General features: G+C 36.7%; 4 protein-coding genes across 4 annotated transcripts; 2 read left to right on the top strand and 2 right to left on the bottom strand.

Moving 5' to 3' along the window:
• Positions 1 to 320: 320 nt before the first annotated feature.
• On the bottom strand, positions 321 to 1,434 carry LOC122289431 (dehydration-responsive element-binding protein 1E-like). Its single transcript, XM_043096401.1, has one exon. The coding sequence runs from the start codon at positions 1,353 to 1,355 to the stop codon at positions 597 to 599; it is 759 nt and encodes a 252-aa protein (XP_042952335.1). The 5' UTR covers positions 1,356 to 1,434; the 3' UTR covers positions 321 to 596.
• Positions 1,435 to 7,777: 6,343 nt separating this feature from the next.
• On the bottom strand, positions 7,778 to 9,256 carry LOC122290152 (ethylene-responsive transcription factor ERF027-like). Its single transcript, XM_043097711.1, has one exon. It carries the CDS (start codon positions 8,895 to 8,897, stop codon positions 8,178 to 8,180), a length of 720 nt encoding a protein of 239 aa, XP_042953645.1. The 5' UTR covers positions 8,898 to 9,256; the 3' UTR covers positions 7,778 to 8,177.
• Positions 9,257 to 13,908: 4,652 nt separating this feature from the next.
• LOC122289484 (sugar transport protein 12-like) lies at positions 13,909 to 16,125 on the top strand. The gene is made up of 4 exons (XM_043096500.1): positions 13,909 to 14,147; positions 14,337 to 14,662; positions 14,794 to 15,423; positions 15,546 to 16,125. The coding sequence occupies exons 1-4, from the start codon at positions 14,018 to 14,020 to the stop codon at positions 16,029 to 16,031; spliced, it is 1,572 nt and encodes a 523-aa protein (XP_042952434.1). The 5' UTR covers positions 13,909 to 14,017; the 3' UTR covers positions 16,032 to 16,125.
• Positions 16,126 to 18,633: 2,508 nt separating this feature from the next.
• LOC122289113 (protein DETOXIFICATION 49-like) lies at positions 18,634 to 20,596 on the top strand. Its single transcript, XM_043096054.1, has one exon. It carries the CDS (start codon positions 18,743 to 18,745, stop codon positions 20,369 to 20,371), a length of 1,629 nt encoding a protein of 542 aa, XP_042951988.1. The 5' UTR covers positions 18,634 to 18,742; the 3' UTR covers positions 20,372 to 20,596.
• Positions 20,597 to 25,812: the final 5,216 nt, after the last annotated feature.

Here is a 25,812-nt window from a genome sequence, read left to right as displayed (position 1 = left end):
AAGTCCAGTTATATAGAGGGCTTCCACACCACGAATTTCTTCCTAACGTGGGCAAAGGGAAGATGTCCATTACTTTCTATGAAACGTAAAATTAAAGAAAATATTTTATTGACAAAATAATTATATAAAAATAAATTTATAAATTAATATGAATTGATATTATATATCAAATTATAAAATTATTTTTTTATATAATAGATCTAACGAATTAAATTATATTAATTTATAAATTTGATTTATATAATTTATTTATATTTGTAGCAAATACTCGTGCTATCAGATTTTTGTATAATTTGTTGTTAAAAAGAAAAGATACGCCATTAAAGTATTTTCATCATATTATGTTGATATTATTATTTAACAATCATTAATATAGTTTCAGAGAAAAAAAAAATCATTAATATAGTTTTGTTTTTTAATATAATTAAATCATTAAAGAAAAGCTTTCTATGCTTTAACTCTCTATCCCGCCAAGATAAAAGGGACTTTAGCATTCGCATGAAGGCTGAAGCCAACGAGAGACACTGTTTAAAGTCGTTTTTTTTTTTTTTTGTCCGCCACTTTTACGGCCACTGAAAGCTGTACAAGCTTAATTATCAGGACCAGAAACTCCACAACGAAAACTCAGCCTCACTTCCCATGTCATCCCATTGCATTTTTTCGTCTAGACAAGGTGGTGGAGATAGTAGAAGCCCTTCGGCCATATTCATTAGCAAGCCTCGCGTGTCGAACAGGGCCTCCTCGTCCACGTAAATCGCATTTTCCTGCACAGCCTTCTCCTCCTCGGCCTCCACCCTGTGATCAAGACTCCCGTAAATCTCTTTACAATCGTTCACGAACACTTTCCCGGCTTCTTCGCCGCAATCCCCACCGAACTCATTATCTCTCGGTGGAAACAAAGCTGCTGCCTCCTTCGCTGCCCTCCTTATGTCATTTGCGTCCGTCGAACTCGGCGTAGGCAACAGCCACTCCGAGTCGGCGAAGTTGAGACACGCCGACCTTCCCCTGAGCGCCAAAGCTGCCACGTCGTGTGCCCGCGCTGCCATCTCCGGGGTAGGGTACGTCCCGAGCCATATCCTCGAGGTCTTATTGGGCTCGCGCACTTCGCAGACCCATTTGTTCTTGTTCCTCCTTCTGACTCCGCGATACACCGGGTGTCGCGTCTCGTTGAATATCCTCCTTCCCGCACGCTTCTTGGGCGTGCTCGAAGCTAGTACTCTAACCTCTTCGTCTGAGTGACTGCTTCTGCGCTCGAAGGTGCCGGCATCAGACGACGAGGAAATCTCTGGCTTGTCGTTTAAACCTGCGTCCAGGAGAAACGGATTGGGGTCTGAGTATTGGCTGAAAATATCCATTAGAGAGTGACTGCCGCAAATTTACGAAATTTTCAAATGTTTTTGGTGGCTGTGAATGGTCGATGTTGGATTTGTTTGGCCTTTAGCAGCATAAGTGAGAGGGAAAGTCTCTTATATAGGTAGCGTCGAAGGTAATTCCGACACGTGGGTGCGTCTTGGACACGGACGCGGAGTTAGCTCAGTTGGAGCCCATCCAATTCCGAAAGCTAAAAAAGATATTCTTTTTAACTGGACTTAGTCGACACCATTCTATCCAGCTTGCATAAACTAATTGCTAATGCTAACCAAGTGTAAAGAACGTGTTGGAAGGTGGTGACCTGGCATAAAGTTTAGTACCTAAAAGAACACGTTTATTTAGTTAGTCACTCTCTTAGTAATTTGGAGGCCAGTTCAAATACTCCTTGTTGCATTGCATTATTCAGAGCAGCACCACGCACGAAAACCAGCAAATATAAGTACATGATGGCCAGGTCATGAGAGATAATTTCAATATATAAACAGAGAATATATAGATTTTATTGCAATATCGAGATCATCCACACTTTTTATAAATTATATTTACGATTGGATAAATATTTTAAATATAAAATTTATTTATAAAAATAAATTTATAAATTGATTTATCTTAATATGATACGTAAAATTATAAAATTATTTTTATTATAAAAATATTAATAAATCATATTAACTCAGATTTTTTTTCGACTTTGTTGCATTTTTTTTTTTATTGTTAATATGTTTGAAATGTAAATATATCGCAATTCTAAAAGCTGAGAGAAAATTACGAAGAACGAATGTAAAAACGGGAGCTGCCAGATTTCGTTGGAATGGCTCACAGTTCGAGACTCCCAAATCATGTCAATCCTAGAAGCCCCGTCGAGTTCGATAATGTCTCTTTCGTGAACCGGGGACGTAGTTGTTAATGCTCATCAAATCCATTCCACGCCCCATGTACACAAAAAATCTGTTGACCGCCGACTGTTTGTTTCAGACAAGATGGATATACGAGGTTTTCCTTGTCCACACACATTCACACAGACCAGTACGTGGCTAACGTTGAACGAGAGTTTCTGAATGCGCCACGACGCTTGTACCATTTTACGTGTAAGCCCCGTGTCACCGTCACTACGTCTCCCTCACGTTGATTACTATTAAAAGGCCGTTTCAATATTAAGTAGGAAACTGGCCCATGATTTTGAAAATTGGCCCATCTTTTGGGCTCATAGCCCATTTCTTGTCAAAAAGTATTATTCTGGTTTCTCTTCTTATTGGCATTGTCAACCATTTTTCGTCCTTAAAACTGTTAGCTATTTTTCGTCCTTAAAACTATTAGCTTGCTGGGCACTCTGAGTAATCATTTTGATTCATACCGCATATCTCTTATAGAGGTATCAAATCATATTAACGGATCGTATCAAGATATATATATTTTAAGAGTAAACTTGAATACGACCTGTTAGCAAATAATACAAAATATATTAACATGATTTAACTCGTTTTAACCTGTTTATGTAAATGAATTAAATAGACTCAGAATTAACTCGTTTGACTTGATTAAATTTAATATAATTGTTAAAATCATAATATTTATAAAAAAAAAATATAAAACTAATTATAAGTCCAAAATTACAATCTAATATAAGTATTGAAATTAAAATCCCAACAATTTTCCTTTTAGGTATAAGGATATAATTATAACTTCAACTTTTTTAATTGGTCATAATGGGTTGACCCCCGGCCATTATCAAACTATTAAATAATTGTGTCTTAACGGGTCAACTTGATTTGACCTGAACCTGTTAAAATCAAATCAAACTCACTATTATCGTGTCGTGTTGGTATTAGATTAATGGGTCGTGTCACATATTGCCACATCTAATAGTTCTACACTCAATTTGAGGTAATTCCCTTCCTTCAAAATATGCAAAAATAGTTAGTTTGCGATCCAAAACAATCTCTAAAAAAATTAAAAATCCATAGATTTAAGAATACCATTGTCACTGTTGTTTATAACTATAGTCATGCCTACCCAGCAATCCACGACTGTTTATAATCACAATCGAGGAAACACCATCACCATTATCTCTTCATCGTCAGTACTGTTAATATATCTTCATCACCACGGCCATTATTATCGTATCATCGTCAGTACTGTTAATCAATATCATGCATGGTCGCCCACAGTACTACCATGACATTGATGAACAAAACTTTTACTATCTACGTACCAATACGTACAATATATATGACTGCAATCATAATTTCAATGCATCTATTAAACAATTCTCGAAGTGTTTGTTTAAGCTCTTCCATATGCAAGCAAAGAAAACTTATTCAAAATGCTATAATATGTACTTAGAGAACTGCATGAAAAATGCAACAAACAATCAGCCCAGCCATTGATCATTGATAATTAGAACCGTAGGGGGAGAGAGAGAGAGAGAGAGAGAGAGAGAGAGAGAGAGAGAGAGAGAGAGAGAGAGAGAGAGAGAGAGAGAGAGAGAGAGAGAGAGAGAGAGAGAGAGAGAGAGAGAGAGAGAGAGGCATATCTAACAAAGCATGCATGATCATAATTGGGTAGACATATCTTTGGTGGAATATCACTATTTCCCAAGTTTGAGATGTCCCCACGTGCACGCACCTGGCCTATTGCGAGGGGGCCGTGAGATAGAAGCTTTCTTTAATCAGGACCAGAAGAGATATAACTCTGTCAACCTCATTGGATGCTTGTTCCCTCTTCTTCATAGACATTTTGAGAATCAAATCATCAAATAACTGCACCTACCTTCCTTTTCGTTCTTTTACTCACTGTGTTATCATTTTATTATCTTTAAAGAAAGATTTTCTTATATATGGTCGTGTATATATATTCTTCTCTCTCTTCTTGGTAGGGTCTTAATTTGGGAACAAAACCATCCAATAAGTACTATACTTCACCTACCTTCTTTCTTCTTTCTTATTTGCTAGAAAAAGTTTTCTAGCTTTTCATTCTTGTCATTAAAGAAATAATTTTTTTGTGGTTAATTTATATGTAACAAAGTTTCCCAAAGCCTACTCGAATTGGAATGTCTTATAAACAAATCTCCCCTTTTCATACTCGAATTGAAACACATATAAGATAATATAAGAAAAATGATTATTTTATGACGAAAATGACTATTTGTAATGAGAATGTACTCATTTTGATAGAAAATCATCAATTTTGTTGCAAATACTTGGCTACATATAAGTGATTTTCTTGCAGTGAAATTAGGCTGATAGTTCAGTTGAACTTCAAAAGAAAAGAAGAAAAGAAAAAGAAAAAGGAATAGAAAGAATATGTAACTTTTTGACCTTAACCTCTAATTAAATTAGCTACTATTTCTGATCACATCGATCGGGTTGATTAAATTAAGTAATTAACTGTTTTTGTACATGTACATAGCTAGTATCATATATATTACCAAGTGGGAAGCTGGAAATGATCATGGTTGAGATCACTTGAACATCCATACTGTGTAGAGCAAACAGGATGGCTCAATTCGATGTTGGCCGAAGACAACAAGTAAAATCACAGGTGTTGGCCAGCTAATAATTGGTACGTACGTCAATGGATAGTCGTGGCCCTATTGAAATTGCGGATGTAAGTCATGAAGACCTAATCCTAAGTTATAGAGATAAAAACACTCTTAATTAGAGAGATAATAGCAATTAGAATTACAGTGATCATATTGATCATAATCTAGTCGGCTTAAGAGATATTCGGGATTTCCCATCTGAAAGGTGGGTGGGGAACCATGGCTGCAAAGTGGATTAGATGAAGATATGATAGCTTAGTCAAGTCGGCCACAACATGTTAATTAATTAATTAATAAATTAATAATACCAATTTATTTTTTTATTTTCATTTTTGAAGGGCGAAAAAATTATCAAAAGATGTCAGCTTCGAGCTGGGGGGTTATGAATAAGCAGAACTAGTACTATGTCTTCATGAGTGATGATTTTGCTCAAGGAGAGAGACGCATCACCAACTTGTGAAGGTGGTAAAGATAAAAAGCATTGTAGGCGATGTCGGCCATGCTGGTCCCATAGTCAAACCTTTTTTGAGCTCATTCAAAGTTAAATGGATTTCGGCTTCTTTGTTTTGCATCAGACATAACCCCACAAACATAATTTTCTTTTTGATTTTACGGATAAAAAAGTATCCAAAAAGACTAACAGCAACTTTTTTCAACATTGAAGGCCTCCCCCTTTTAGAGTTCCTGGCCGACTTGCAACTACACTTTCATTTCTGCCAAAATTTGCAGGGAAGACCCACCTAAATGAGGGGTATCTTTAGAAAAAAAATAAAAATATTATTTATCTTGAATTCTGTCGTTTTGTTGATAAGAGTGAGACACATTTTAAATAGTTATCATTTGATTAATTGATATATGAAAGCCATTTAAAATATGTCACACTAAATATGAGTATAAATCGAATGGTATGAGATCTATTACGAAGATCAGTTGCATTATTCCAATACTAAAAATTGGAAAATACTTCAGCAATAAATTAAGGAATTAAACAAAAATAAACTCACAAAATAATATGATTTAATGTGGTACGTCAAATTATAAAGTTACTTTTATTAATTATAAAGTACATCTAACGGATAATTTTATGAAATCACATCAGTTAATGTGTTTATTTAATACAATTTCTTTGTGTCTGTACTAATAGTTTCCTTAAAAATTAATCCTTTTTAAGCTTTGGGTAATAACTGTTTGGAATATGTCTCTGTCATTTGAGCCAGCTTGATGAAAGCTCATTTTCGTTAATTTTAAATTGAAGTGGATCGTTTTGTTTTGATGTTGGAGAAGTAAAGCATGAATGATAAACATGATATTAATGAGTTTTTTAAATATTATATAATCATGATGAGATATGATTATCTAATAATTACTTCTCTAGGGCATCTAATTATCCTGTTTTTTTACCGTTGCTAGTTTGAGTGCATGTTGTCGGCACGGCTCAGCATGCTATGAAACTTTTCCATAAACCAGTTTTGAGGCGTACGTACTGATCATCATGTTCGATCGTAAACATGCATTTAAGTTCTTCACTTTGACAAGCAAAGGAGAATTCTTTCAAGAAATTAATTTTTTCAATTCCGAGGAAAAGAGATCCCCATCAGATATAATAAAATATTTGAGGTACTGCCTTCTTAATTAAAAAATAAAGAAAAAGTCGGCATCAGATAGCTATCATGGTTCGCTGGTGTCTCGCTGTACGTCTGACTTCGGTTTGAAGAAGCGAAGTGAAGTAATTGTCTCTTGTTGTGTCGTGGCCATTACAATTGGCAATATATGTACGCATATACATTTTGTCTCGTAAAACACATGCTGCCAATTGGATCTTCCGTGAGTGCTGCGCACATACCATCTGGCCCTACAAGATATGGCACGAGATGCTTGTCTCAAGAGCAGAAAAAGTCATGCAGACCGTCTTCATCTGCTGTGCTCACTAGACATTAATCTAAATAATTAGCAGTACGTAATTTCAAATAATCCTAAATTCATCCTTTTATAGTCATCTCAAATTCGGATTGCTCTATATTCATCCGCAGGAGGCAAGCAATTATCTCCTTAATTACTTTGAGAATATTAATGCCTATAATTAAGTTGCAATACTCTCTGATCACTTACGTACGAGATCATCCTTTTATTACATGAACAGCGAGCTAGCCCTTGCATGTGTAATGAAAGTGTGGACGGACGTATTAGAGAGAGAATTAAAGCACGTACGAGGATCCTTGTCCTTAATTTACGTGATTACTGATCTTTTTACGACACCTTGTTAACATATTCCTGCAACCCTAACTGGACTTTGGCTCGAAAAACCTGATTATGCCACGTACGTATACGTAATTGATTATTCAACATATTAATATATACTCTGAGAGAGAGAGAGAGAGAGAGAGAGAGAGAGAGAGAGAGAGAGAGAGAGAGAGAGAGAGAGAGAGAGAGCTGTTCATGGTAACATGACGATCATTATTAATTCCCCGACAATTGAACAGTTTAATCATAAAGATGATGACATTCTCTATTCTCATGTTCAGTACTCGAAACCAATTTCTGTTGCTTTAGATCTTTCGTCAAAAAAAGATATTGACATTGAAAAGGGAACCATTAGTTTTTGACTCATGATAATCTAAAGTAATGAAAGAGAGACTGATATCATTATTAATCAAAGTTTGTTTTTCCATTTAATTGACTTTTATTTTTCCGAACTTCTTTCACAAGGAGAGATTTGCGTTCGACGTCGATAGAGAGTACAAAATACTCGTTTTCTAACTCCGAATTTGGTTTTCAAATTTCAAGTAGCTACCATATTTAGCTTTCTCTCTGTCTCTCTTATCTGCCTACTATGCTGAAGCTCCTATTTTACAGCCGAGATTGATGAAGAAAACATGGCCCACGGCAGCTATATTCCCACAGAGGCAAACAATTATGTCATCCAACAATATTTGCCACAATATTGAGAGAAGATAATCTCACAAAGATGCAAACACCCAACTTCTGTAAGTACATACACACAGAAACAAAAACAAGCAAAACAAAAATCTATTCACTACGGCCAATATCGTCCCAAAACTCTATTAACGTACGTGTTCGAAAATCACTGTGCTGATTACCTATTTATCAGTAACCTTGTGATCATGGTTTCCTTCGACCTAATTCTATTACCTCATTTATATTTGATGACCGGGACGGAGTGCAAAGGCATTTTCGTAGTTTCTATTCCCTTTTCTATTCTACTTTCAGATTTTGCATAACGTTTACTGGAATGACTGGAGCAATCTCAAAAATAGTTCCATAAACTCTCTCCTCCATCTGAACCTCCCGGCGAGTCATCCGATGAATTTATTCTCGGTGGGGGCACCAACATTCCCTCAGCCATGTCCACCAGCAGATTTGGCATGCCAAATATGGCCTCCTCATCCAAAAACTCGTCCCCAGATGTTAAACCTGATTCATGCATAGTATTGCCATCGCTTCGTGAGAACTGCTGCCCGAGTCTCTGATTGTCACTCGATTCAGCCTTTTTCAATGCGGCTGCTGCTGCAGCAGCGCTACGTATGTCAAGGGGCGATGTAGAGGCCGGAACTGGGTACGAACCAACTGACCCAGGGAAATTGAGAACTGCATCGCCACCTTTTAGTGCTAGCGCGGCCACATCATAGGCGGCAGCGGCCATCTCCGGGGTGGAGAACGTGCCCAGCCATATACGTGTGGTCTTGCGTGGCTCTCGGATTTCCGAGACCCACTTGCCGCTACGGCTCCGAATTCCACGATAGATTGGGTGTCTGCTTGAAGAACTCGAGGCCATGGCGGGCTTTGGAGATTGAAGTGGCTTAGCTGAGGGAGATTCACACGTGTGAATAGGTTGCGAATGTTGGACTTGGTCCAATGGGTACTGCTCGGTGGGAGGATGGGGAGTGTCAAGGGCTGGCACTGGTGGCTGAAAGGGTTGGTCTAGTCGACGTTGTTGCGTAGGTGAGTTGTTATGGTCATCAGCCATATTACATATATAGGTAAGCTAGAATGTGGAGATTTTAAGGACTTAGTGAATTTTAAGAAGGGTGGGGATATTGATATAGAGAGGTTGTGGTTGAGATTGCAGATGTGGGTCTGTTTATATGTATACGTGCCAAGAAAAAGTTGAAAGCGTGGGGATATCGCGGAGAGACCAGGGGATGATCGGAGACTACAAAATCGTGGCACCAACTTGGTATTAGTAGTTACTCGTTCTTTAGACGAAAAAGTGGAAAAAAAATTATGCATGACATATGGCAGGGATCACTTCTTTGGTGTGTGAGACTGTATATACGCTGATGACACGCATTTATGCACAGGCTAGCAATTAGCTGTTATCTACCTTCTCTCTAGTACTACTAAATCAAGTTTCGTCTCCACTCTCTCTCTTTCCCTTTAATTTGCCGTTAAATGTTCATATTTTCTGGAGCTGAGAACCAGGGTATAACTGTGACCTGCATGCGTAACCCAGATTAGAGTCTATATATATATATATATATATATCACAGGATCAATATTGGAATGAGTATATACATGTATTGATCATTCGCCGTTTACCGAGGCTTCCATTCAAAGCTTATAAGACTTATCGAGCATATGATTCTATTTACCACAAATAGGCATGCAATTTTAAGGTCCGCAGATCGAATTGATTAATTAATTGGGCCAGATCAAAAAGATTAACCTGATCGTGATCATCACTCCCCTTAATTATCTTTCTTATCGATCTGGGGTATGTGCAAGATGTTATATATACATACAATATTTCATGTTCGTAAAGCAAGACCTCCATTGCTGAAAATTGGTTGTCAAGAAGAGAGAGAGCAGAGCAGAACACGAAGAAAGAAAGTTGGAAGCCTTTTGCCTTCAACTTAAGATGCAAAAGTTCCATGTGCTCAATAAATCAGTCTGACATGACAGATGAGTACTGATGTACAATGATTTTGGTTTTGTTAACAGTCTTAGGAACCTTTACGTTGGACCCAGCTCCTCTAATTCTCTGGATGGTTTTGGACCGTCCAGGTTCTTCTGAACAGCCGTCCACCTCAGAACCTCTCCAGTATCGGTTTTCTTTGCCCCCCCTATTCTGGGTCTGTCACGTCTCTCTCTCTCTCTCTCTCTCTCTCTCTCTCTCTCTCTCTCTCTCTCTCTCTCTCTCTCTCTCTCTCTCTCTCTCTCTCCACTTCACCACCGACGGGCGACTGCTGCTACGTCTATTTAATCCCAGAAATCTCTCGGATCTCTTCATCTATCTGGAGCAATGGTATGCTGACTTGTCTAGAATTTGGTTGTTGCTCAGTCAAGTTCTCCACGTATATCTTAATCATAGTGCTAAAAAAAGTAACAAGAAGTAAAATGATTTTTATTTTTAAAATATTGCATAAGTTAGTACTGTATCTAACATATTTTTGGTGTATTAAGTACTGTATCTAACATCTTTTTCGTGTTAATCACAATTACTTGCTCTTGTTTTATATTTTCACTATTATTTAAGATGATTAACAATACTCCCTAAAAATGATTAACATTAGTCTCCAAAATGTATCCTACATGGATGTCCCTCTTACGTTGAACTATATCTTACATGATTACATCATGGACATTGGTATGCTTGATTTGTAAAGATTTTGGTTGTTCAGTCGAGTTATCTTCGAATATCTAAGGAGTTTTAAAATAAAGTTCAAACATTTGCAGGTCAAAGTTATATCACATCAATAAATATGATTCAAATAATCAAATAAATACGACTGAAATTTGAGATATGAATTTTGCTACGTATAAATCATGCACTCTATTAATATGATTAACTAAAATAATTATTTTATATTAAAAAAATGATACAGCCAGTCACAATAATAAAATGCACAAAAAATATGTAAATGTATCTGAACTTAGAGTTTTTGTTAAGATATATCATATCAATAGGTAGGAGCTGAAATAATAAAGAGTAATACTACATATAATCGTTAACTATCCAAATACCATGCAGTTGTTTTAAAAAAGAGTGAGATCCACTATTAAAAAATTAATTTTCTTTTGACATGAGTTCCGTATTGATCCATTATTTAAAAAATTATTACACGACACTTATATAATTATAATTATAAATATTATTTTTAAATAATAAAATATAAAAAATGATGAACAACCCTTCTCCAAAAAGTATACTCTATCTGTAATCTGTCCCTCCATCTGTTGAATTATTTCTGTCTTTAATTTGCTTTTACCTTGGGGCACCACTTTGACGATTTCTTCCAAACCATTTAGGCCGGAAGGGAACTCCGGTCAGATAAAGCAGAAATATGTCTCTCTCTCTCTTTAGAAAACCAAATAATATAGTTTCTTTTGCTGAAAAGAAAAAGAAAAAGAAAAAACAGAGACTCAGGAGTACGTGGTTGTTGCAGTAGCCAAACTTTTTAATTATTTTTTGGGAATAGTACTGACAAATAAATGTATGTTTCTGGGTGTGGTGGCTGATTCTAATTCCTTGAATACTATTTTGCCCAACGAGGTGCTCTTATGTCACCTACGACCAAGACCCCACCGTGGGCCTCTTTGTGAGTTGCACATGGTTTTAATGTCTGTGTTGAAGGATTTAGTTCATAGAATCCATAACAAAAATCGTGTCCTCGTCCCTTTTTCAGATTGTGCTTTCTTATATATGCGACGTGAAGAAATTGGACAGTTAGAGCTTTTTGGGAACCTTTTAGATGTATGCACCCACAGTCTTTTTGTGGGTTCACACAAAAAAAAAACACATTTTTCCTGGGCCAGCAAGCTAATAAATCATTCGTACGTAGAAGAAAGATGAGAACATTAAGAAAGTTCAAGATTGGAAAGGCATAAGGTCATCAGTTGTTCATTATTTCATGATCAGTTTGCATGATCTTAACTAATTATAAGCTCTTTCTAATTTTCTTTTAATGGGCGGAAAATCACACCATTGTTTGTACAAAAGAAAAATCAAGTCTTTACACTTGATCCAAAAATAGTCGAGCAACAAGCTGCGCGCAGCTTGGAATGCACTGATTTGGATTCGGAAGCACGATAAAATTATCTAGATGCTCGAGACTAAAGACAGTGAACACAAACTGTTTGATAAAATCCCTCAGTTATTGTGAGAGTAAGTCCACTGTTAGTGTTTATAATGTACAATATATACATCAATACGAGAGGCCGGTATTCTCTACCATTGGTTACATGTAATTGTACAAGGAAGCGCCGAAATTGAAAGATATATATTTGGTACAAAAGGAAAATATATAGTCGTTGCAAGGGTTGATGTTGCCATATGTGTGAGCGGGCAGATCTTCATGGTGTTGTTGTTGCCGTTAATGTGGTTGTTTCCATAACAGGTACTGGATCTTCAATAGGTGAGTCTTCAATTGTGTTCATAACCGTTGTAGAGTCATTTGTGTTATTGGAGACCTATCGAGATCTCTATCGTGAGCTCCAATTTTTTCGAAAAGAGTTAAGGAGCTTGAACAACATTACTTTTTATTAAACTTATTATCGTTTCACTTATTATCATGAAATCTAATTTCAGATATTGTCGATTTATCAGCAGTCCTACACCACACGCTTACTTTTATTTTTTATATTTACTTTTATATTTTATATTAAAAGTTAAGAGTTTGGGACTCACGTCGGTCTTGGCAAATAATGGTTCCCTCGATTCACTTAAGTAAAGTATCCATTTAATATTTCACAGGGTGTTTTAGTCATTGTGCTTTTAAAAGTAATTAAATTGATAAGTAAAATACCAAAACACCCATATTTTACATTAAAGAGAAATTTTGGATTAAAAGAGTTCTCTTAAAAATAATTTCATCGTAAGAAATAACTAAAATATTAAAACTAGAAGTATCAAATTTTGAATTATAATATAATAAAACTTGGATTTATCTAAATTAAATAGATAAGAAGCGTGATGCAGAGGATTTAATTGATTTTCAGTTGCGCAAATTTGAATACATGTACTTAATTAGAACTTAATTAACTACCATGCAAGGCGCATTTAATGAATTAATTAATACTTTATGCACTAACGGGGAAGTCTTATAATTCACATTAATAGCAATTTAAAATTCTTATGTTTATACAAAACTACAGTACTTCTTGAAATTTGCTACTTATCATCCCCACATATCAAGAATCGTACTTATTTTTATTTATTTTATTCCTATTAAACTAGTTGATTTATTCTATTCATAATTTATACCCTACATTTATATTTAGTAAATTTATATTATAAAAAAAAATTTAAGAACTAAAAAAAGATTGTCTAATGTTATTTTAGAAGGTGATTCACATGTGGCGGTAAAAGCTACAATTAGCCTAGACACTATTTATTATTTCATTATTACTTTTTACCTATTTTTTACTACTATTAATTATTTTTTACTACTATTTAATATTTTATTATTATTTTTACTACTTTTTTACTACCATTCATAATAATTCCCAATACCAAAATCTAACCGAAACGAAATACACAAAATGAACATTTGTTTTACTTTTAGAGAGGCATATAATGTTGTTGCTATTTCCATGTCAGAAAGGGTACTGTAGGTAGAAGGTCATGGACCTATGCAAATTATATATATATATATTGAAAATTACCCCCTAGTTTGATCCTTTAGTTTGAAAATTATATAATATATGCAAATTATATATTGATCCTTTGGTTTTGAAGGAAAAGTACTAATAAATGATTGATTATTTCAACTGCTTTTGATGTTAACCAAAAAAGAGAAGAGTATCCCCAACCAAACTCTAACACATGCACACGATGATTTCTTCTCCCTAAAACTCAGTCCTCGCGCAAATCGATTGAGAAGGATACGATATAGATCAGATTTTCTGTTGAGACATCTACGTGGTACGTACGCTTCAATCGGATAATTCATTATGGATGAACTACCATTATCCAATTCCGATATTATATATACATATATAAATCTTGGCATATGACCGTATCTATAAATACCACTGGCTCCTTTACTTCTTTTATTTTCAACTCCTCCTGGCTCCTGTGCCTCCGTTTCCAGTACACCAAGCGGACTCCTTTCTTTGCTAGGGAAGTGATAAATTAGCTAGGTCAAAATGGCTGGAGGTGCCATCGCTGCGTCGGATGGACGGGACTATCCGGGCAAACTCACTTTCAAGGTCTTTGTGACTTGCGTAATCGCAGCCACCGGCGGATTAATTTTTGGTTATGATCTTGGAATTTCTGGTAAACATCTTTAAGTTCAAACACTTTCGTTTTGAAATCATTCCTTGCCCGCAATCCGTTTTTTACATATTGTTTTCTGTATATGTATATATATATATATATATATGTATGTATGTATGTATGTATCTTTATGAATTCGAATTATATCACCAATTAATTTTGGTTTTTAATTGGTGATCATGTATTTAGGCGGAGTTACATCCATGGATTCCTTCTTGGAAAAGTTTTTTCCCGCTGTATACGAAAAGGAGACATCGATCAGACCTTCTGAAAACCAGTACTGCAAATTTGACAGCCAGACATTGACGCTGTTTACTTCGTCCCTGTATATTGCTGCTTTGGTCGCATCCATTTTTGCAGCAACAATAACGAGACATTTTGGGAGGCGAACTACGATGCTTTGGGGTGGAATACTTTTCTGTGTTGGTGCGCTTGTCAATGGCTTCGCTGAAAGGGTCTGGATGCTTATTGTTGGTCGAATGTTTCTAGGTTTTGGTATTGGATGTGCCAATCAGGTAAAATAAGATTTATATATATATATATATAAGTTAATATGCATAATATTGTACGTAAAGTTGCCCGTATATTGTAAACTTAACTATTCTCTATACGTAGCCTGAGTTCCTATATATACATTTGTTTGCAGTCTGTGCCAATCTACGTTTCTGAGATGGCGCCGTATAGATTCCGAGGTGCTCTCAACATGATGTTCCAATTGGCAATTACTATTGGCATCCTCGTTGCCAATCTGCTGAACTATTTCTTCGCTCAGATTGAGGGTGGTTGGGGATGGCGCTTGAGCTTGGGGGGTGCCATGGTTCCTGCTCTGATAATCATTGCAGGTTCGTTTTGTCTTGCTGACACACCAAACTCCCTGATCGAGCGTAACCATTTTAAGGAAGCCAAGGAACAACTCGTGAAGATCCGTGGCATTCCTAACGTAGACGAGGAATTCAACGATCTGGTGTCGGCCAGTGAAGCCTCGAAATTAGTAAAACACCCTTGGGTTACTATTTTCCAGAGAAAGTATAGGCCCCAACTCACCATGGCCATCTGCATTCCCTTCTTCCAGCAACTCACCGGCATGAACGTGATCACATTTTATGCGCCTGTTTTGTTCAAAACCATTGGTTTTGGAAGCAGCGCGTCGCTCATGTCTGCAGTGATCACCGGCACCGTCAATTCTCTCGCAACCCTCGTTTCGATTTTCAGTGTTGATAAGTTTGGAAGAAGAACCCTTTTCCTACAGGGTGGTGCTCAAATGTTCATTTGTCAGGTACGTACATGAGTACTATAAATCTAAAGCCAGTACTCTATCTTCTTCGTTCCTTTTTTCTGCCGTTGTAGAAGTGTACCTCTGATTTTCATGTATCATGTGTTTATGGATATAATATACAGGTTATAATTACAATAGCAATTGCTTTTAAATTTGGAACGACTGGAAATCCTGGAGAATTGCCTAAGTGGTATGCATATGGAGTGGTTTTCTTCATCTGCGTGTACGTAGCTGGGTTTGCTTGGTCCTGGGGTCCTCTGGGATGGTTGGTTCCGAGTGAGATTTTCCCACTTGAAATCAGGTCAGCTGCTCAGAGTATCAATGTCTCCGTCAACATGATCTTCACCTTCGCCATTGCGCAAGTCTTCACGTCGATGTTGTGCCATTTGAAATTTGGGCTGTTCATCTTCTTTGCGTGCTGGGTGGTGATAATGAGCCTCTTCATTCACAAGTTCTTGCCGGAGACAAAGGGCGTTCCCATTGAAGAAATGACGATTGTGTGGCGAAATCATCCTTACTGGCGCAAGTTTGTTTCCTCCGACGGAGACGCTTCTGGCCCTGGAGGAGATATTCAGTTGGAAAAAGATGCTGTAGAACAAAAAGTTTGATTATCGTATGGGTTGTTAAAGCCTTTTCACTTTATCATCCTATTTTTTTCCGATAAATCTGACGTTTGATAGGACCGAGTTTTTGCGAGTATTTTTTCTGCTTGCGGTTTTTTTTTTTTTTTTAACAATTGTGTTCATTCTTTCGTCTGCTATTCTGCTTTGATTATCATGGGTTCAATTTTTTTTTTTTTTGGGCGCCGTCGACGGGGGGATTGTCTGCACCAGCCTTTTGAGTATTTAAAATTTTAAATGGTCTCGCCCATTTCGACGTGCAGGCCTGTAGGAGAAGGCCCCTTCAAACTGAGCCTAGTTGGAATATGCTGGACAAGTTTGACCAACACTCTCAGAGGTTTGGGCCTTTAGGAGATGGTTCCGGACTTGATCCGTGTCTGTAATGCATGGAAAACTAGTTGGGCCTTTACACTTTAATCCATTATTTGCATTTATCTTCGCATTATTTGGACCAATAATAATTCTATTCGAAAATATGTGCACCATACACTATTTACATGTCGTAATTTTATTTAAAAGAAAAATTTTAAAATTTAAATATTATAAATTAAATTATGTCATATAGATGATGTGTAGTGTAAAAGTTTTAAAATAGTATTACTCTTGATGTATTAGTTAGTGATAGAGTATAATTCTCGAAAAATACTATTTATCATTTATATATCACATATTTATATGTGATTTGTCATTTTTATACTTATATTTAAACATATTCACATATTAGTGTGTAGTGTAGAGGATGATAAGTATAACTTTTCATAATTCTCTACCTACCGTGTTTGAAATATAGATCTCTCGACTGAATAAATAAAATAAACTACGTAAAAAAATGCCGAATTAGGAAAATAAAGAGGTAGAAAAGTAAATTCCAGAATGATATTTTTCTTTTTCAATTTGGTAAAAAAGCTGTTACCCGTAAGTCTTCGATCGACTAAAATAAGACGTTCATCACACGTTTGGTTGACTCACTTCCTCTCAAAAGCAAGCTTTTTCACTAGATTACAGACTCATGTTGACTAGACTACTACGTAGGAATGTGTCAAAATACTGCACAGTGCATTTTTCATCACTCTCAACAACAACAACGGAGGAGGAGGAAAAGAGAGAGATATCTCTCTCAACAACAACAACGGAGGAGGAGGAAAAGAGAGAGATTAAATGACGTAATTATCCACCTCCCATATATATATATATATATATATATATATATATCATGTTAATATTAGTCATAATTATATATATATATAAGTCGTCCGAGGCAGCATGGACTATTAGGCTTAATTTGATGCTCAGTAGTGCTTATCTATATTTTTGTCCTTTGTTCATTTTTTAATCAATTCACCACAAAGTTAAGGATTTTAGCCATTAACCATGCACATTGCTAATGGATAAGATTGGAACCCACTTACCCCTGATAATTACTTCATGCATGACTTAAATTATAATGTGCCAAGTAGATGATAATATTGATTTATAACTAAAAATAAAAAAGTTTCATATACCCCATACTGGATATTAAGGATATTAGGTGGCATATGGAATTCACCTCCAAGTTGGTAGCCTAGTTGATACAAGCTGATATTTCATGACTTCAAGATCAGAAATTCAAGTTAGGACGTAAATTGAAATTACTTAAGATAATAAAGCCTGACTTTTAGGATATGAGATGAGTTTTGAACTATTTAAATATTTTGAGGATGCTGTGGTGACGAACTTACCTTTGAAACAGTAACTATGACTCAAACTGATGAGAGTTACGTCCAGATGTAACTTACCTCAACTTCCTTGATACTATTTATTTACTCTTGAGCTGGAAGATTTGTTGTAATTGAGTAACGTAAGAAAAGAAATAAGTTTCTTGTAACATCATGCTCTCGTCTTATGACATGAATATATATAAAAATTTAACATTCTTTTGACTAATGACCTTTAATTAGGTGGGATTGAGTTAATAACAATTAGTTGGGGATTTGAAATTTGGAACCGAGTGGATTCAAAACAAACAAACAGAAACCGACAAGGAATTTAATTAATTATATGGGTAATGTTGCATGCACTAACAACTGTAACTAGGCAAGTCAAGCTATATCTAATTCTCAAAATGGAAACCGTCCACACCTTTATTTTGCCTCCCTTGGCTTGACAAAACACCAACCCCAAAACGTTATTCATACCTCCGACATGGCCATAAATTAAATATTTAAGGATAATATTTTCCATAAATAAATATGTCCGCAATTTTTACTTCTTAAGGTTATAAACACATTATCTACGTATACGAGCCTACCATGGCCCTTCTTAATTTGAACATATTAAGGTCAAACATGTACATACAAACCCTCTCTCTCTCTCTCTCTCTCTGGCTTTACGTGTAATTTGGGTTGCAGACTTGCAGGCGCCAACAGTCTGTATCTGTGTGGTTGGCCATAAAAGGACGATTGAAAAATCGAAAGGCTTCACTCCCAGCTAATTTTAAGTTCAATTTTGTCTCCTTTTTTTTTTTTTTTAATTCTCTCCCCAAAAGACTAAAAAAGCCGTCCAAAGGACCTGAATTAAATTCCATTCCTGTCCAAATATTCCAAGAGAGAGCCCCCCCCCCCCCCAAATCTCACCTTTAAATCCCAAGTACAGACCCCTTCAAAATTCCCAAAATCTTTCGATCTCTCGCTCTCGCTCTCGCTCTAAGAAAGTCCAAAATCATGTGCCAGTTATCTTCCCCTCCTCCAAGTACTTCTGGCGGATGCAATTCAGACCAACCAAACCTCCTTCCCTCAACCAAACCACAAGAGCCCCACATGCGCACCCCTTTGATACCTCAAAACCCAACACTTCAACATCAAAATTACCAAGATCCCCAGAAAACCCATCTCTCTCTTGCTGTCACCGAAGCCAAATGCATATCCAAGATTGTTTTTCCAATGGTAATAACTGGCCTTTTGCTCTACTTCCGCTCCATGATCTCCATGCTCTTCCTTGGCCATCTCAACGACCTTGCCTTGGCCGGTGGTTCCCTCGCAATCGGATTCGCTAACATCACTGGTTATTCCGTTCTCTCTGGCCTCGCCATGGGAATGGAACCAATTTGTGGCCAGGCCTTTGGTGCCAAAAGATTCAAACTTCTTGGCTTCACTCTGCAAAGAACAGTGATTCTACTTCTGTTTACTTCAATTCCCATATCACTTTTATGGTTCAATATGAAGAAACTTCTGCTCTTTTGTGGTCAGAATGCCGATATTGCAACCGAAGCTCAGACCTACATTCTCTATTCCCTCCCGGACCTCGCTGCACAATCTCTTCTGCACCCCATTCGAATATATCTACGATCGCAATCCATAACTCTGCCTCTGACATTGTGTGCGGCTTTTTCTATTGTTCTCCACGTTCCCATCAATTACTTTCTTGTTTATGTGCTGAAACTTGGAATCAAAGGCGTTGCCTTAAGCGGCGTCTGGACTAATTTCAATCTGGTAGGATCGTTGATGGTCTATATTGCAATCTCCGGCGTGTACGAGAAAACATGGGGTGGAATTTCCTTCGAGTGCTTCAAAGGATGGAAAGCTCTACTGAATTTAGCTATTCCAAGCTGCATTTCAGTTTGCCTTGAATGGTGGTGGTACGAAATCATGATTTTACTCTGCGGGCTTTTACTCAATCCCCAAGCGACCGTTGCTTCAATGGGAATTCTGATTCAAACCACGGCTTTGATGTACATTTTTCCATCTTCTTTAAGCTTTGGCGTGTCAACAAGGGTTGGAAACGAACTGGGTGCTGACAATCCAAAGAAAGCAAAACTTGCCGCGAGTGTCGGCCTCTCTTTCAGCTTCGTGTTGGGATTCTCGGCATTGCTTTTTGCAGTAATGGTTAGGAAGATATGGGCAAACATGTTCACCCAAGACAAGGAAATTATAGCCCTAACATCTATGGTCTTGCCCATTATCGGACTCTGCGAGCTCGGAAACTGCCCACAAACAACAGGTTGCGGTGTTCTTCGAGGAACAGCTCGGCCAAAACTGGGAGCCAATATCAATCTCAGCTGCTTTTATCTTGTGGGAATGCCGGTTGCGGTGTGGTTGGGCTTTTACGCAGGGTTTGATTTCAGAGGATTATGGCTCGGCCTTTTGGCAGCGCAGGGCTCGTGCGTTGTGACCATGTTGTTCGTTTTGGCTCGAACCGATTGGGATCGTCAAGCCCTGAGAGCCAAGGAGCTCACCGGAGATATTACCACCACTGATGATAATAACCATGAAGACGAGGGATTAAAGGATAGAACTCAGGACTTCTCCAGTTCATTGGATAAAGTAGAGAGCACTAATAATTCACTAGTTTGAGTTCTCCCCCGAATCCTAGAATTTTTTGTACAAATCTTCGGCACTCACAGCCAAGAAAGGACCCAGCATTTTTTACGTTAACATTCACAACAATTAGTGTAAAATATAATAGCATTTTTTCTTTTTCTTTTTTTCTCTCTCTCTTTTTTTTCTTTTCTATATGCGGTGGTTTTTTTTTAATGTAACTTTTAAATGAAATTTCATTTTCTATTGAGTTTTTGTTCATTTTGTAGTTCAAAAGGTCCTTTTTTTTTTTGGCTTATATATAACATGGACAGCTTCCCCCAATACTAAAATATATTATCCAAGTACCGATCTCGAGATGATTAGCAGAAACAAGAAATTGTAAATAAATCAATAAACATAAAAAAAGAAATGATATTTACAATCGTGGTTATACAAGTATTGTATAGTTTCTTTAAAAAAATAAATTAATATGAGACTCACATGATCAAAAAAATCAACTTTTTAATTATAGACTCTACTCTTTTTTAAAGCGATTGTGTAATATTTACACAGTCCATAACTGTATATAACATTACTAAAATATATATATATATATTTAGATGATAGCAAACGCCGCTAATGCTTGTTGGATTAGAACTTATCTCCACGGTCCAGTATATATACTTGTATGAATTACAAGAAAAAAGAAGGAAAAGTCTAAACATCCCCGGGGTGCGTCCCCGTTGCCTATGTGGCTTGATAATGTAAACAACGCCGTTTACATTTTAGAATCCCATCGGTCAAACTAAAGCTTTCCCTTCCCGTGGTCTGTGTTTTCTCTCATCTCTCTCTTCTCTCTCGTCCCTCTCACCCATCTCAACCCTCTCATCTCACACGAACCACGTAGAAGGAACTACTCTGTGGAAACCGTGGCCTCAACGTTGAGCAGGAGCACAATGCAGAGGAAATCAACGCAGATGCAAGGGGTAGTTTTGATTTTTGGGCATGGGACTTTATTCTGCACTGTTTTTTTTTTTCGTTATTACCTAGGTGCCGAACGGCGTGGGGTGCTGCCCTCTCTTTGGGTCGGTTTCATTTTATTATTTTTCTCTGTTTTTCCATTTTTGGGACAGCATGGAAGCACTCTCTCATTTTTATTTTTTCTATTGTGTGGGTTTCCAGAGATTGATTCATTCAGCACTTTTATTTTGCTGCTTATTATTTTTTTACTTAGTGGGTTGACTCGGCTTGAGGCTCTCTCTCTCTCTTGGTTTTTATTTTTTATTTTTTGTTTCTTTTCAGTTTTCTTGTTCGTTCTTAGTGGGGTATCAGATATTGGTTCCTGCGGTTATTTTTATTTTTCTAGCTTTACATTTTCATTTTCCAAACGTTGCAATAAATTGCGATTCGGCACTTTGGTTGGAAGTTTTCGTTTCAATACTAAGCAATAGAAAATACCCAAAAAAAGATAAAACAAAGAAAGAAACGAGAAAATGTGTAACAACAACCTAGATCAAATGTTTATAGAAAAACTCAGTTAAAACCATTGTCTTACCCATAAATGCAGATGAAAGAACAAGCTAAAAGCCAGTTAAAGCTCCTCGGCAAAGTCGCTATTTTCGATTTTAATTTTCTGCACAGTTTTCCTCACTACTCTTCAAAATCAACCGTTCTCTTACTCACGGGGAAAGATTAAAGCATAGAAAAACCAACCTCAAGCTCGTCGGCTATGGGAGGCTCTGTTTTCGACTCTGCGAGGTCAAAATCACGTCAAACACTACTCCCGCGTTCAACTATGCTTCTTTCTGCCTTTTCCTTTTTCTTTTCTTTTTTAATAATTTTTTATTACCGGCTGACGTGTGCCACGTCAGTCACGGGGACGCGGCGGGGTTACTTCCCTGGGGGTATGTAGCAGTTTTGAAAAAGAATTAATCTTGTGGGAAACAACAGATCGACATAGAGTTGTAATTAGGGAAAACCAACGGATCAGCCAGATTGGTCTTCTTCAAAAACTAGTCCACCAATAAATATCCGCCACGTAAGTATTTTGATTTACATACCATACATTTACCTACACCCGAACCCACTCATCTCCTCTCTTCGTATTTCCAACCCAGACATCCCTGTTCATCCATTTTCTTCGTCCCATGCTAGACTGTATCAAAAATAATTTTCATCTTCATTCATCCCAGCATGAAGATGACGAGAGAGTTCTATCATCTGGATTAAAAGACTTTGCGTGGATTGTCCATTACAAGATTATGAGAACTACTTCCATCCTCTCTCCCTCTCTCTCTCTCTCTCTCTCTCTCTCTCTCTCTCATCTCTCTCTCTCTCTCTCTCTCTCTCTCTCTCTCTCTCTCTCTCTCTCTCTCTCTCTCTCTCTCTCATCTCTCTCTCTCTCTCTCTCTCTCTCTCTCTCTCGTTGAACAAATAATTTTGAGAAAAAAATGCAAGCAACTTAACAAAGACCTAGATCCTACACGCAGTCAGCAAGCCGAAAAATTTAAGAAACAAGTAGATAACCTAGATGCTAATAATATAGATGTTTTAGTCCTCAACAACAACAAGAACTCACTTATGAATCGAACTTCTTTCTCGGTTTTCACTACTAAAAGAGTTTAATAAACGGTAATGCCGAAAGAAAAAGATTGAACAAGAGAGATGATGGAGATCAAATTTGGATAGTTACCAAGAGGGTGCAAGATTGGATAAATTGAAAACGATTTTGCTTAAGCCCAGAAGCTTTGCTTACTCATTTGTGAGAGAAAATGTGAGAAACCCAGATAATTGCAAATCTAGGTGGGTTCTTCTTACTGTCATGGAACTTTCTTGTATTATTTTTTCTTTTGTTTGTTTTACTACGTTTTTGGGAGATTTTTCATTTTTGGGGTGCACCGGTGTGGAAATTCGTCAAAATTCCCAAATAAAAAACATCCGCTTGAGAAATCATGCTCAGGAGTGGGGAAAATCTAAATGATAGAACTCTATTCACACAAAGTCTTTTAATCCGAGAAAAGTCATAAATTCGAAAATAAAAGAAATCTAGATGATTAGAAGACTTCTTATGTTTATGCTCCTCCAGCCACCCTCCAACTAGATGTCCAATTGTTTTGCAATTCTCTTCAACCCCGTCCAATTGGTGGGAAAGGTGATTTTCGAAGGGGAAGAATTTCGATCAAGTGCTACGCAGTGTATACGGCTCATTCCTTTTTTTCTTATGTGTACGCACCAGGTTGGAGGGTTGTTTTTCACCCAAAAACAATTGGGTTGTTCCAAAGCGGCTCTCTTGTAATTAATATGGTGGCATGGAGACAAAAGTTTGATCCGGAACATCAATGCTCCTCAACATCTCCTAGGACTAGGGGAACCTTCAAAAATAAGATTTTAATGCAATATTAACACGTAGAGATTGTAATATCGCGTAGCAAAAAGCTACAATAATAAATATTGATGCGTTACACTTGACTGTTTAATTTAGAACATTCAATAAAAAAATTTTAAGAGGAAAGTCTTAGATATGAAATGAAGTAAGGTCCAACTCATGCAAGCATATTGATAGGAATAAAAAGAAGAAGATAAAGGCACAAAAATTTGACATACAAAAAAACAATTAGTAGGACTCAATTATTTCAAAAAATAAGAAAGCCAGGGAGAAATCTCTATAAATTAAGGAAAATCAATGGCTCTCCCTCCAATCTTCTACAAGGATGGCATCTTCTTGAACATCCTTCCAACCTTATTTCTTCCATTGTATTGAAAGGTATGAGAGGACATGAGAAGCTGTAAAATATCCAACATAGTAGATTTCGCTCTAAAAAATCCGTGGATATAAGTTTTTATGCCGAATAATGTAAATTTCTGTATTTTTCAATGTATTTATTATTTATATGCTTTATATATTATTCATTTTATAGATTGATATCCAAGCACAATATCACTACTAAAACCATCATCATGGACCTTCCATGCAACCTATGTACTGTTGGGTCCCAGCCATTCAAAGAAAAGGAATTATGAGAAAGTAAGAATTGCGTTTGAATGTTAAGATGATTTCAGATTATTTGGATTAATCTATGAATAGTAGAATTTTATAGCTCCCTGCATTGAGATGCATTTGAATGTAAATATGTTGAGATATGTGTTTAAATCATATATGAAATAAGTTGATATGAGTTTACCTTTTTTATAAGAAGTTGAAAAGGCAATAAATTTTATAAACGATTAGTTTGAGATGAGTTGAGTGGATTTTAACAACCAAACATAGCATTAAATGCCTTCAGATCAAGAAAAATCCGTGGATATAAGTTTGATCTTTTGGAGATGGGGAAAAAAAAGCATGAAATGCCTTCAGATCAAGAAATGTGCATGGGTCATTCATGTGAGGACGCCTGGACCACATGCACAACTTGCATCATTGATTTGGAAAAACAAATTAAATGAATAATGCTCAGATGAAGGCAAATCAAACAGAGAAGGAAGCAGGTTGTATTAAACATTGATGGTAGTTCTTTTGGAAACCCAGGTGACGTAGGAGGGGGAGGGTTCATACTGGATGCAAGGAGAAGTGTAATATCAGGTTTTGCATAGTTTTATAGAGCCTCGACAAATACAGTTGCCGAAGAACGTGCTCTACTAGATGGTTTGATACTCGCGTATTAGCTTGGATTGAACAATTTAATGGTGGATTTTGATTCAGCTGTGGTGGTGGGATGGATCAAAACTAGTGTGTAATTTTTGGTACATGTAGAATTTTTGGAAAGAAATCAAAATGTTGTTTCGAACTCTTCATTGCAACATCTGTCATATATCTATAGGGAATGAAATATGATTGTTGATTTTTTAGCCAATGAGAGAGCACAAAATAATTGTCTACAATTTGTTGGATCAGAAATTGGACTAGGGAGACTTCGGGGACTATTGCGCAAGGATCATTGTGGACTTTTTTATTTATGCTGTTGATTCATTATTTATTTGTTAGTTGTAAATGATAGTTCCTTTACCTCAGCGAGAGTGAATCAATAAAGTTTACACGTGTTTTAATTAAAAAAATAAAAAGCAAATTAATGTATAATTTGTAATTTTTTATAAAAATGGAGAAGAAAAATAGAAAACAAAAAAAGGGAAAAAGAGATAGAAAACATGTCTGCGACCAGCGAACAAGTACGGAAGGTGTAAAATCCAATCATGGCAAGGTGAGGTCCACAAAGAGGTGATCACCTGTCAGCAAACCCCTGTGATGGTAGTGCGGATGGTGGCGATTCTAGTGGCAAGGCACGCGTTGGTTGACAGGAACTAAACGACAAAAAACCTAAGAAAAATGAGGGGAAACTATTTATAATAAATAAATAAGAAAACAGAGAGAGGAGGAGAAATGAGAAATGTTAAGAAATTAAAGTTCAGAGAGAGAGAGAGAGAGAGAGCGCGCTTCACCATTCCTTCCACCGGCTTTTTGACGTTGGAGGCGTTGGAAACGGTAGTTTAGGGTTTTTGAG

The sequence above is a fragment of the Carya illinoinensis genome, chromosome 12, assembly GCF_018687715.1.
Source record: "Carya illinoinensis cultivar Pawnee chromosome 12, C.illinoinensisPawnee_v1, whole genome shotgun sequence".
Lineage (NCBI taxonomy): Eukaryota > Viridiplantae > Streptophyta > Magnoliopsida > Fagales > Juglandaceae > Carya > Carya illinoinensis.
This window is presented reverse-complemented; position numbering and strand designations above follow the sequence as displayed.